Source organism: Sminthopsis crassicaudata, chromosome 1 (assembly GCF_048593235.1).
Source record: "Sminthopsis crassicaudata isolate SCR6 chromosome 1, ASM4859323v1, whole genome shotgun sequence".
In the NCBI taxonomy this organism is placed as follows: domain Eukaryota; kingdom Metazoa; phylum Chordata; class Mammalia; order Dasyuromorphia; family Dasyuridae; genus Sminthopsis; species Sminthopsis crassicaudata.
In genome coordinates, this window is record NC_133617.1 from 345,953,680 (window position 1) to 345,965,517 (window position 11,838).

Consider the following 11,838-nt stretch of genomic DNA (forward strand, 5'->3'; position numbering starts at 1 on the left):
CTAGGGATGGATGTCCGTCCCCTAATCAGTCAAGAACACAGATTCTTTACCTTTCTACTCCCTTTGGTTTCTCTTAGGTAAGAGAATAATCATGTGCTAAATATTTTAATTTATCTTTCTAAAACTGAATTACTCTGCAATCACCCGGGCCTTCCTTCAAAACTCTGCAAATAAAACCTGAATAAAGAATCCTGAACTAGAATTCCTTGCGGCTAATTAAGAAAATACTTCCACATTGAATGAGATTGGGACAGTAGTGGACTTAGAAAGTTGGGCTACCGCTACTGAGAAGAAGGGGTGGGGGAAGGGAAGACAACTTCCTTGACTTTCAGCTACACGAAGGGACAGGCCGAGTTTCTGCCCCTTCCCTACTTTAGCCTAAACTATAACAATATAAGGGCACAGAGAGAGAGAGAGAGAGAGAGAGAGAGAGAGAGAGAGAGAGAGAGAGAGAGAGAGAGAGAGAGAGAGAGAGAGAGAGAGAAAATGTGTGTGTGTGTGTGTGTGTGTGTGTGTGTGTGTGTGTGTGTGTGTGTGTGTGTGTGTGCGCGCGCGCGCGCGCAACCGAATGCAGGAGTCCGGAGTGGCTGATCAGCAGTATCATCCCTGGGCTTCAGCAGTGTGTTCCCTGGCAGACAGAGAGGGTGGCTTGCATTACAAAAGCTTGCGCTTCCCTCCCTCCCCTGTCTGAGAGAGGCGAAGGCGAGAGGAGGAGGAGGGGGGCGGGCCCGTCTGAATATGCAGATAAGCCTCCGTGACGGACAGCTCCGTTTTCCAATGTCCCTCAGAAACTCGAGCGCTCCTTCCCTCAACTCTTCAGTTCAGACTCTCTATACTTCCCCCAAAATACAGACTTGCAGGCGCTGGGGGAGCTGGCTGTGGCTGAGAAAGAGCTCCATATGCAGCAGCAGCAGCAGCCACAGCCGCAGCTACTTTGCTGATTCCGGGGGCTCTTTCTCGTTCTCCCCTTTCTTCCACTCTCTCTGTTCGTCTTTCTTTCTGTCTTTTTTTTTTAATTTTCGCTTCTCCCCCCCTTCCCCTTCCCTCCTTCCCCCCACCCCCTCCCTCCCTTCACTCTCTCTTCTCCAGATGCACTTCTCGTCCTGGTTAGTTTTCTGATCAGATTGATTTATTTCTACTTTCTGCCCTTCATCTTCCTCTCTCCCCCACCCCACCCCCACCCCACCCACCCCCCTCATTCCCTACTGATCATTCTTCTCATTTTCTCTTGGGTGGGTGGATGGGGGGGGGCATATAACAATTCTTAATTCTCTACATAACTATATACAGACCGAGCCAACTGGGGAAAGGCAAGAGAGGGAGCAAGCAGCAGCAGCAGCCGCGGCAGAAGCAGAGCCAGGGCCGGTTACCCCCTCGCCCCCTCCCTGCTCCCGTGCACTCCTAAGCCATGTCTTATCCTCAGGGTTACCTCTACCAGCCCCCTGGTTCTCTGGCTCTTTATTCTTGCCCAGCTTACGGGGCTTCTGCGCTGGCGGCGCCTAGGAGCGAGGAGCTGGCCAGGTCTTCTTCAGGCTCGGCGTTCAGTCCTTACCCTGGATCTGCGGCTTTCACCGCGCAGGCTGCGACCGGCTTCACCAGCCCACTTCAGTACTCTACAGACCCCGCCACGGGATTCCCTTCCTACATGGTAACTACCTCGGAGATGCCTCGGCCTTCCCCCTCATTTTCTCCTCCTCCTCTTCCTCTTCCTGGCTCATTACTTGCTGCTCTTATCCTCATCCTCATCCCCATCCTCATCTCTGCCCAGTATCAGATGATCTATAGACGCTACATATCCTTAGAAAGACCACAACCCTAAGGTAATGCATGAGAGAGAGAGAGAGAGAGAGAGAGAGAGAGAGAGAGAGAGAGAGAGAGAGAGAGAGAGAGAGAGAGAGAGAGAGAGAGAGAGAGAGAGAGATTAGGTTCAAGCGTCAACTTTAAGGGCGAGCAGAAAGAATAACAGGAGACAGTAAATTATGCTTTTACTTTGCCTCCCGGTCAGAGGGGAACCAGCTGCCAGCTCTCAGTTTCCCCCGTAATCCACTCTACTGCACTAAATTCTTTCGTTTTATCGTATAAAAGAATATAGATTGAATAATTAAGTGCATTTTGGGTGTTAGTATAGGGTTTGCCTGTGTGCATGCGTGTATGTGTTTTAGTCCGCTACTGAGCGGACCTTCGGGTCGTCTCCCCGTGCGGTTTTTATTTACTTTCAATGCTTTTGTGCTAATGGTTTAACTGGATTTTAAGGGATGAAAAGGAGCATCTGTTTGCTATCTGGGAGCTCCGCTCCTATACAGGAAGGTTCGGGAGTCGGCAGCTTCAGATTTCACTGTTGACATGACAATCCTTTTTTTTTTTTTTAAAGAACGAAAATAAATAAAATCTCTAATATGATCTGTTTCCAGAATTTGTTTTTGCTTTTATCTACCCGTCTAATTGTTCATCCTTATTCTTAAAAAAAAATAAAATACTTGAGGTAAATTGTCTTACCATCTATCTTGATTTGAAATCATCCGTCCTTGGACTTTCCGGTTCTGCCACCTTAGTGGCTAAGTCACTGGAAGTTGAAAAGTATTTCTGGCTATTAAAGCCATTAAGTAAAATTGAGATTAAAATTGAGATTCGCCACACCCTCGGTGGAATTCCTAGATGTGCTGACTAGTTCTCAAGTTCCCCAACAATATCTGCAACTTTCTAAAATTTGGAAGGTTTAAATAAGCGCAATTTAAACGTTAAAGGGCGAATTAAAATGCTAATTACATCGCATTTGAACAATTTGAAACGGTGCATATCTTCTGATTTGCAAATTGGATTTGCAATGCATTAGTGCAGTGAATTGCTAAGTGGTGGCTTTGTTGTGTTTTCTATGGCTAAAAGGGGGGGGTAGTAGAGTACGGGGGGGGGGGGGGGGAAAGAAGCATCATTTGAACCTTTGAGTGAAATTTAGATATCTAGAAACTACCTGTAGGCCTACTTCCCTCCCGCAGTCTACGTAATTCGAAAGTGATTTGGCGAACATTTAATTTCAAGAAAGTGAAATGTTTGAAGACTTACAATTTTTGATGACTAAAAATGTAACCGTTGGGTATTTGGGCTGGGTGTGGACATCATTTTTCGGTACTGAAACATTAATTTGAGATTAAAAATCCAAGTGAAAATTGAGATTACTCCTGCCTTAAAAAAAAAAAAAAAAAAAAAAAAAAGCTGTTTACTAATAAAGATAACAAATTGCTCACCTCCTACGTTTTTCTCTTTCAGGGCTCACCTTATGATGCTCATACGACAGGCATGACCGGGGCCATCAGCTACCATCCTTATGGCAGCCCAGCTTATCCTTATCAGCTGAATGACCCAGCTTACAGAAAAAATGCCACCCGAGATGCCACCGCCACCCTGAAGGCCTGGCTGCAAGAGCATCGCAAGAATCCCTACCCCACCAAAGGGGAGAAGATTATGTTGGCCATCATCACCAAGATGACTCTCACTCAAGTTTCCACTTGGTTCGCCAATGCCCGCCGGAGACTCAAGAAGGAGAATAAGATGACCTGGGCTCCCCGGAACAAAAGCGAAGACGAGGATGAAGATGAAGGGGACGGGGCGAGAAGTAAAGAAGAGAATTCAGACAAGGTTCAAGAGAATAACGAAACGTCTGCGGAAGACGAAGGTCAGTAATCCTGAGTAGAGCCCTCTCACGCTCAGAGGTTCGGAAAAGTCCTACTTTGCTGGAACTTGTGTGCAGAGAGTGTAATGCCGGGGTATCGGGATTTGGGAAGTTGTTTCTAAAATTATTTCCATTAAAAGGGTGAAAATAGTCCAGTCTTTTTTTTGGGGGGGTTGGGGGGGAGGCTACCTACAAACCATCTTCCTTACCCCATTCTCACGCTTCTCAACTTTGCAATATTAAACCAAAAGACAATTAGAGTCTTCATTATTAACAGATAATATTGGAGCGCATGGGTTTTATACTGTTGAGTCGGGCACTTAAGGGTATTTTATTTGGTTTATAAGGCCAACCACCCTTAAGCACGTGGCAGCCCTTGGGAGAAGGAGGGGGGTGGGCTGTGGGTTGGGGGGAGGGTTATGTGTATCGCTGTTGTTCAAAGCAGGCCGGCCTGTTTACAAGTAGTGTTGTGTAGCTGAGGGGGGAGCTGCCCCGGTGCGTGTGAGCTCTCTCCTTTTAGCCATCATGTTGTAAATAACTGACTGCCCTTGTTTTGTCTGGCCTTGGCTCTTCTCAGGATCAGCTTGCACGTCGATTCGCTTACGGACCATTCCTGTTCAGCCGAGTCAGACGGGGAGAAGTTGCCCTGCAGATCCGGAGACACTCTCTGCGAATCGGGCTCCGAGTCAAAGGACAAGTACGATGACATCGAGGACGACGAGGAGGAGGACGAAGAAGGGGACCGAGACCTACCCCCCACGAAGCCCGTGACCTCCTCGCCCCTCACGGGCGTGGAAGCCCCTCTCCTGAGCCACCCCCATGAAGACGCTTCCCGGAACTCCAACAAAACGACTTTGGACAATCGGATTTCCCCGAGCTCCCAAACTCAGGCCATCAAACCCAAGCTGTGGTCTCTCGCAGAAATCGCCACCTCGGACCTTAAGCATCAGAACATGGGGCAAAGCTGTCCCCCACCTGCTTTAACTTCGGCTGCCCCTTCCTCCACGTCCCACACTAGTTCGGCTTATTCCCCTTCTTCCCTACTCGGAAGACATATTTATTATACTTCACCCTTTTACAGCAACTACACAAACTATGGAAACTTTAACGCGCTTCAGAGCCAGGGGATCCTGAGGTATAACTCAGCAGCAGTGGCTTCAAACGAAGGATTGAGTCAGACTGTGTTAAATACTAGCTCTGTTCCCAAGCAGAGCAGTGACTCTTTGAAAACGAGCACTAACCAGCTGGAGCCACATTACCGGCCCTCTAGTTATGAGCCTAAGAAAGGTAAGTGAATGCTTACTTCTTTCTTTCCTGCTAAAGGCAAAATAACTCCTGGGGAAGAAATACATACCCAACCTTTTCCTTAGTTTAAAAAAAAAAAAAAAGTGTGTGTGTGTGTGTGTGTGTGTGTGTGTGTGTGTGTGTGTGTGTGTGCTGGGGAGGGATTTGGGGGTGAGAGAGGAAGTACCAAAGCAGATTGAGATCTGTCATTCTGTGAAATGAGGTCATATAAAGGAACCTCTCCTAAGTGTGGGAAAGAAAAATGCTAAGATTCAGCAAAAATTATTTTAAAAGATGTCTTTTTAAAAATCTCGTATCACCAGATCTGCTTTAAATAAAGAAAAGGAAAGGAAAAGATTATCAGCTTGTTTTAAGAAATCTCAGATGTTTTTCAAGTTCCAGGGGTGACAACTTAGAACGAAATGCAAATTAAACTTAGAGCCCCTGGGCAGTCAGTGTTCCTTCCACATTCTGGCTTTTGTGTATTTTGATTGGTAAAAACAGGATCGTTCTGACTTTCCACTGACCAGTTAAAGATTATTTTCTGCTCTAGTTTTGTACAGAAGGAAATCATACTCCTTATTGTCAGAAACATGGAGGGAACGAACCTTTAAAACTTAAAACGCTTCTCTCCTCCTTTTGTAATTAAATCTCTTTCCCTATGTACTCTTCTCTCCTACCTCTTTCCCTTCTTCTCCCATCCATTCAGAAACCTTAGTCTCTTGGGACATTTTTTTTAATGGTCCTTAAGAGAAAAAATAAAATTTAAAATATGTTGAAATTTACTTAAACTTGGAGTGTAATTTTAATGATGAGATAAAGCAGTTTTCCAAACTGCTTAAGTCAGTATTTGGAGCGACTGTGAGATTTGGTATATACTGTATAATCTAGTTAGCTGGCTGTGTCCTGTGACTAACTGACGGTTCTATTTTGACAGATTCCACTGAAGTCTGCACAGTAGGAGTACAACCCTACCTATAGAAGTGCAATCAGACAGAATGTGAGTAAGTGGGAACATTTTCTATTACACTGATCATTTGGGATCTGATCCAAGACATATTGCGCAGCTGTAAACTTGCTTAATGTTTATTTCTTGCTTCATTACATGGAGTTTGATTGCAAAGTATTATCCTCTTTTCTAGTGTTCTTCCTCCCATCTCGGGGAATGGGAGAACCACATTAGAGGTTTCCTTTATTTTTTCAATTCCATTTGAAGGATCACATCTTTCAACTGCAAGGGGGGATGCCTTTGTAATATGTACATGAAATCAACTTCTTAAAAAATTTTATTAGAAAAGAACTATTAACTGTGGTTATTACTGTAATTCCTTCAAATGACAAGGAATACATTAATTATTTAATATTCACCTAATCTCCATTGAATCCTAAAAATAAGCATGACTGCTTTGATTAGAGAAACATTGCTGAAACTCCCCATATCAAGTAACTTTTATAGATGATGGTTACATAGTAAAACAAGGAAAAAACGGGGTGGGGGGAGAAAGAGGAAGGTTTCAGTACGATTACCTAGGAACGTGTGCAGATAGAACGTTGTCTTATTCATAGCAGCATCTTTAAAAAGAAATTTGAATTTGCTTGAATGCTAGACAACAGTTATTAAGTTCAAAGTTCTTTTTTTTTATGAAGAAAACAAATAAAATGAAGCTTTTCAGATTGCCTAATTTTTCTAATTTAATGATACAAGTGTGTAACTGAAGGATTTTGGATGATTTGGTTTTTTCCTTGGTCCACAGGTAGGTGTCACAATTGCTTTGAAAAAAAGTCAGCAAGCCATCATCTCTCCCTGAGCTAATATATAGAACAAATCTCTAAATCTGGAATCACATCTTGTGCCACTGTATAAAAGAAGAACCCACAGAGCACTATTAAATCTACAGACTAATTCTTAAAAACAGAATTTTGTTGGACATATGTGAGTTTGTTGGTCTAGTATAGTTTCCCCAATGTATGTGTGACTTTTGAAAACAATCTGTTTTTCTCAGGATATCTTGAATTGATCACTTCATTGCCACGGTATATATTCTCTAGGTGTGATAGGATTTACTGTAAAATTTATTTGTAAAGGATGTACACAGTAGAGATAATAAAATGTGATTGAAGAACTTGAGTACTTAAAAAGTGGAAACAAATTTGATATTTATTTTTGTAATGATATAAAGCTTCTAGTAATTTATGCAAGTTGTATTGCAATGGAATCCGATCTTTTTTGTAAATAAATTCTGCCTGGTTTTTATTTGAAACATTGATGGTTATACAATCTTTGTTGGTTGTTTAACAAGAATTCTTTACTAATTTATATCTTCAATTGTAAATAAAAACAGACTAGTCTGCAACAATATAGTGTTTTGGGTTCATTTTTCCTAAAAGAATAATTTGATTGAGAGAGCAGTGATGGAAATTGATTATAGAAGTCACTGCATTTTATATTTTGTACTCCTAGATAAAGTGTGGGGTTTAAACTTTCCCCCTCCAAAAATGCTTTTTGGTAGATGAACAACATATATACATGTTGTATATATTTAGTGTGCATACACAAATTCATTGCCAATGGGAGAATATGGAGTGATTTTTACTTATATAAATTTCATTCCCCTAGCTTAAAACAGTGTTCTTTATTCTTGGTATTATAATGGTGATGATTTTTTTAAAAAGTACTCTTTTTACAATTAACCATTGAAGCAAAATATCCTTATTTCTGGTTCAAGCTTACATTTTATCTCCTTGTTAAACTAAATTGGGAAAAAAAGACAATAATCTTGGTAATCTAGCCTCACTCACAAGGAAATAAAAGCATTTCAGAGGGAAAATTTGTTTTTTGTTTGTTTGTTTTGTTTTGTTTTAAGCCTGAATTATTCAAAGTGGTTACCTATATTAATCAAATTCCCTAGGTAATTGTTTAACTCTCCTTCCCTCCCCCCACCCCTGTCCAGTTAGAATATAAGAATCTTGTAGAATTGTAAAATTGTGCATTCAGTAACTCTTACCATTTCCACTCCCTCTCTCCCTTTAACCCTGAAAAGTTAAAACAACTTAATCCCCCCCTTTTGTATAACATTAGCTTTCCAAATCATATAAACCATATCTGAAATTTGTAGTCAAGTAACATATTTTCCCAGATTAGAATCATAAAAGAACCAAATATATCACTTTAATTTTCAGCAAAATTATATGAATCTCAATATAATATAATTTCAGAAAAGAAATGAACAATCATTTATTTCTTCCCCAAAGATAAATTGAGTGAATATAACTTACGGTTATAAAACAAGAATAATGGCTTCTTAGATTGCCCTTTAATCAATCATACACTTATTTTTCAAGAGGCTCATCTATTTTATTCCATGATTAATAATGTTCCAGTGTGAGAGCATTATTGGATCCCAGCGGGGGAGATCCTGGATGCTTTTAGCTGCTTTGGAATGGTCAGTTGGGGTTCATTATGGGCTGATATTGAACAATTTATAAAATCTTGTCTAAACATCTGCCAGCTCAGATAGGCCGACGTGTCTGAAGATGGGAAATTGCTGGACCAGTTGATATTGACAAACGGATCTCTCTCCAGTGGCTTTTTGTTCAGTGAAAATTAGTGGCCTCTTGCTCAGGTCTTGTTAGAAAGGGCATTTGAAAGTGATCTTAGATACTTCAGGCATTAGCCTGGGGAATGTTAACTGGATAAAGAGCCATTCTAGTCGGGAGTCAGAAAATATATTTTGTTTGTGTAAAGAAGAAAGGCTGGATTTTTTTCCTCATTTTTCTTATTTCTTATGTATATATTAGATTTGAAAATGTTAATTGTTTGAGGACAAAGCAATGAAGTTGATCTTTTAAAGGGAAAAGGAAAATCAGACTCCTTTCCTCATTCTTAGTGACAGAGAAATGGAAATGATTTAGTATGGTCTGTGCATTGGAAAAGAAAGATCTTCACATGGAAAGCATGGCTTCTTTCATAAACGCCTGGTGGATACTGTCTTTCTGTAAAAGTTGTGATTTGAACCACAAAAAGAAGAATCAGTTTCTTGTCTTTTAACCTATAGTATTTTGGTATGTGGGGGGCAGAAGTGGGGAGATGAAACACTGATTTTCAGAGTGTAATTGAAATTTTGGTTTTTAACTCTGAACTTCTGCAGCTTTATGAGAATTCATTTCTTCTCTCCCCCTCACCCCTCAGCATTTTCCCATTAAATATTTGGACTACTGGAATTTTATTCTTATGATATAAATATAATAAATGATTACAAGATAAAAATAGTTGACATTGTCACAGTTTTATATATAGAAATAATAAAAAAGTATTTTCCCTAATTCAGTTTCTACCTAAGAAATTTGTCAAAATCAAATTAATTAAGAAAGTTGTCTCCCTGTTAAAGTTAGAAATCGTTTAGGCAATATCTCACTTTAGTCATATAATGCCAAATGTATTTTTAAAAATCCTTCTTAGTTTTAACTTAGATATTAAATCCTCACCTTATTATCCATACCCTATTTAGAAAAAGATTTGTGCCTACTTCTTTTTCTGGTCCGTGTATACTTATTTCCAGGTTTTCTTGCACATTTCAATTCTTGAAAACCAAAAGCTGGGATAGAGATTAGTAAAGGCCAACATACTTCTTTGATGTTTATATGCTCAAAGAATTATAAAAGATTTCCATAATTTACCTATTTTTGCTAGCATTTAGACCTGAATTTCCTTTCTGGAAAGGAAAGTAGAAAGAATCCGAAAACTTGTCTTTAAATACACTCTGGAAATATAAAAGTTAAGAGTATTTTTAAAAAGCATTTCCTCGGAGAAATCAATGTGATTTATAAAATATAGGCAAATTGTCTAGAAAAAGGGAAAAGAAAGGAGAGAAAGGCAGAAAAAAGCATTTGAGAAGTTAATTGATAAGACTGTTTTTATTCTCACTAAGTTTTTATCAGAGAAATTAAGAGATAGAGGGAAGCATCTGTGTTTGCAGTTGTTGACTGAGATGGGAAGTGATTAATCCATAAAGGATAAATGAAGACTTTTGGACCATAAAAGAAAAACACTTTTATATACATGTTGTTTCCTATGGATGCTAACCCACCCGCTGAGGATTAAGACTTCAAGCTTCTTTCTTCCTTTCTTTTCCCAACTTTGCTTCCCAACCCTCTGCACTAAGAGTGCTTGTCTTCGGAACTGCCAAGATAAACCTCTCATCTCCAGGGCCAGAGGTTTCATTAGAGCTGATTTATCGAAATTCAAGCTTTAATCTCAGGTGGGATCCCTCGGGAACTGGAGCTGTTGTCAAATAGGACCAGAGGCGCTTTCCACTTCGGCCGGCTCGGGCTGTGCCTTTCCTTGCTCCCTTCAAATGTCAACATTTGTTCTCAATAAAAGAGTTATTGTTTCTGTAAAGCTGCTCACCAACTGCCTTTGAAACTTGAAAAGAACTTTACCCACCTTTGTCTGATTGGGGCTGGGAAGGGGAGAGGAAGAGAAGACTAGAGACAGACTGAGAGTTCTGTACTGCTGTGCAAGGCAGACCCAACCCAAGTATAACTCAGCTGTGATATTGGGATTGGGGGCAGGGGGATTGATTCTAGTACATACCTGCACAGTGGAAAAAGGAGGCATAGTTTATTACGGAGAATTAAAAGAAAGATTTGGAATCGCTTCACTTTTTTTTTTTTTTTTCTCTTCATCATATTTGTGTATCAGATAAGTGGAGACTTCATTCACTAACAAGAAAGAAAATGCAATTGGTTATTCTTCAATGCCTATGCTTTAAAGAAATTGAAGGTTTTAGAGAAAATCATATATATGTGTGTGTTTATATAAATACACATATATACACACTTATATACACACACACACATATACACACATACACTTAGGCAGCCAAAATAAATTATATTCTTTGTTATTTCTGTTTTTGAACAGCAACAAATGCAATTTGCAATGTTAATATTTTAATAACATTTTTTATGTCACCAGTAAATCCCCCCCAATCAGAATTTGATTTCAAATAATCAATCTTACAAGAGTAGTATACAAGAGTTAAAGCCATCCGGATTCTTAAAGTAACAAGCATTCCCAAATTCAAGTTCAATAAGTTCTAGCCTCCATTCTGACTAAATAAATAGGTTGAATTCTATGTAGGCAAATAGGCTTTGTTTTCAGGAATCCTAAGTATCCCAGAACGACTCTAAGAGAATGTTCTTTTGGATCTTTAAATTAAGTATGATATAAACCAACTATTTCACTCCTTTCACAGTTCAGAAATGTTGTTCTAGAGATTTAGCATGCTCAGTAAAGAGAAATACAGTGGGATATTAATATAGGAGATATTTTCAGGTTCATTACTGTATATACTAGGCAAAACGTTTGTTATCATTATAATCATTTGACATTTTCCAAGTTGCAAAAGCAAAAACAAAAACCCAAATCTTAATTTTTTTCCCAAAAATCTTTATAGTAGTGGCAATCCTGGGACACATCCTCCCACCGCCACTCTAACTTGCATTATAAGAAAGTGATTTCTGACTAATATCAATGAATGTTCGCAGACATCTCTTTCTCTTGGAATCTCCCTTCGAATCTTCTTTATTTTGCATATTGCATCTAATAGTAAATAAAATTTTCTTTGAAACGACTATTGGAAAGAGACCGAAAACTTTTAATCTCCATTTTTGCTTATACAAGTCACTACATATGATATAAACTAATGTAGACAACTGCTTCTAATAACTGAGGAAGCAGTTCTGACTCCAGTTCTGTAGTCTAGTCATCCTTTTCAGTCATTCTTTTTTATCCTTACTCTCTGTCCTACTGAAATGACTGAATAATAGATGTATAGATTTAGTGATGATGAGAATAAAATGTTCAGTGTTTTTCTAAGGGAAAA

The 11,838-nt window shown here is 39.6% G+C and overlaps 1 protein-coding gene across 1 annotated transcript; it reads left to right on the plus strand.

The window, feature by feature from the left end:
• Nucleotides 1-700: 700 nt before the first annotated feature.
• On the plus strand, nt 701-7,779 carry IRX2 (iroquois homeobox 2). The gene is made up of 5 exons (XM_074279154.1): nt 701-1,648; nt 3,265-3,674; nt 4,245-4,954; nt 5,889-5,951; nt 6,706-7,779. The coding sequence occupies exons 1-4, from the start codon at nt 1,409-1,411 to the stop codon at nt 5,930-5,932; spliced, it is 1,404 nt and encodes a 467-aa protein (XP_074135255.1). The 5' UTR covers nt 701-1,408; the 3' UTR covers nt 5,933-5,951; nt 6,706-7,779.
• Nucleotides 7,780-11,838: the final 4,059 nt, after the last annotated feature.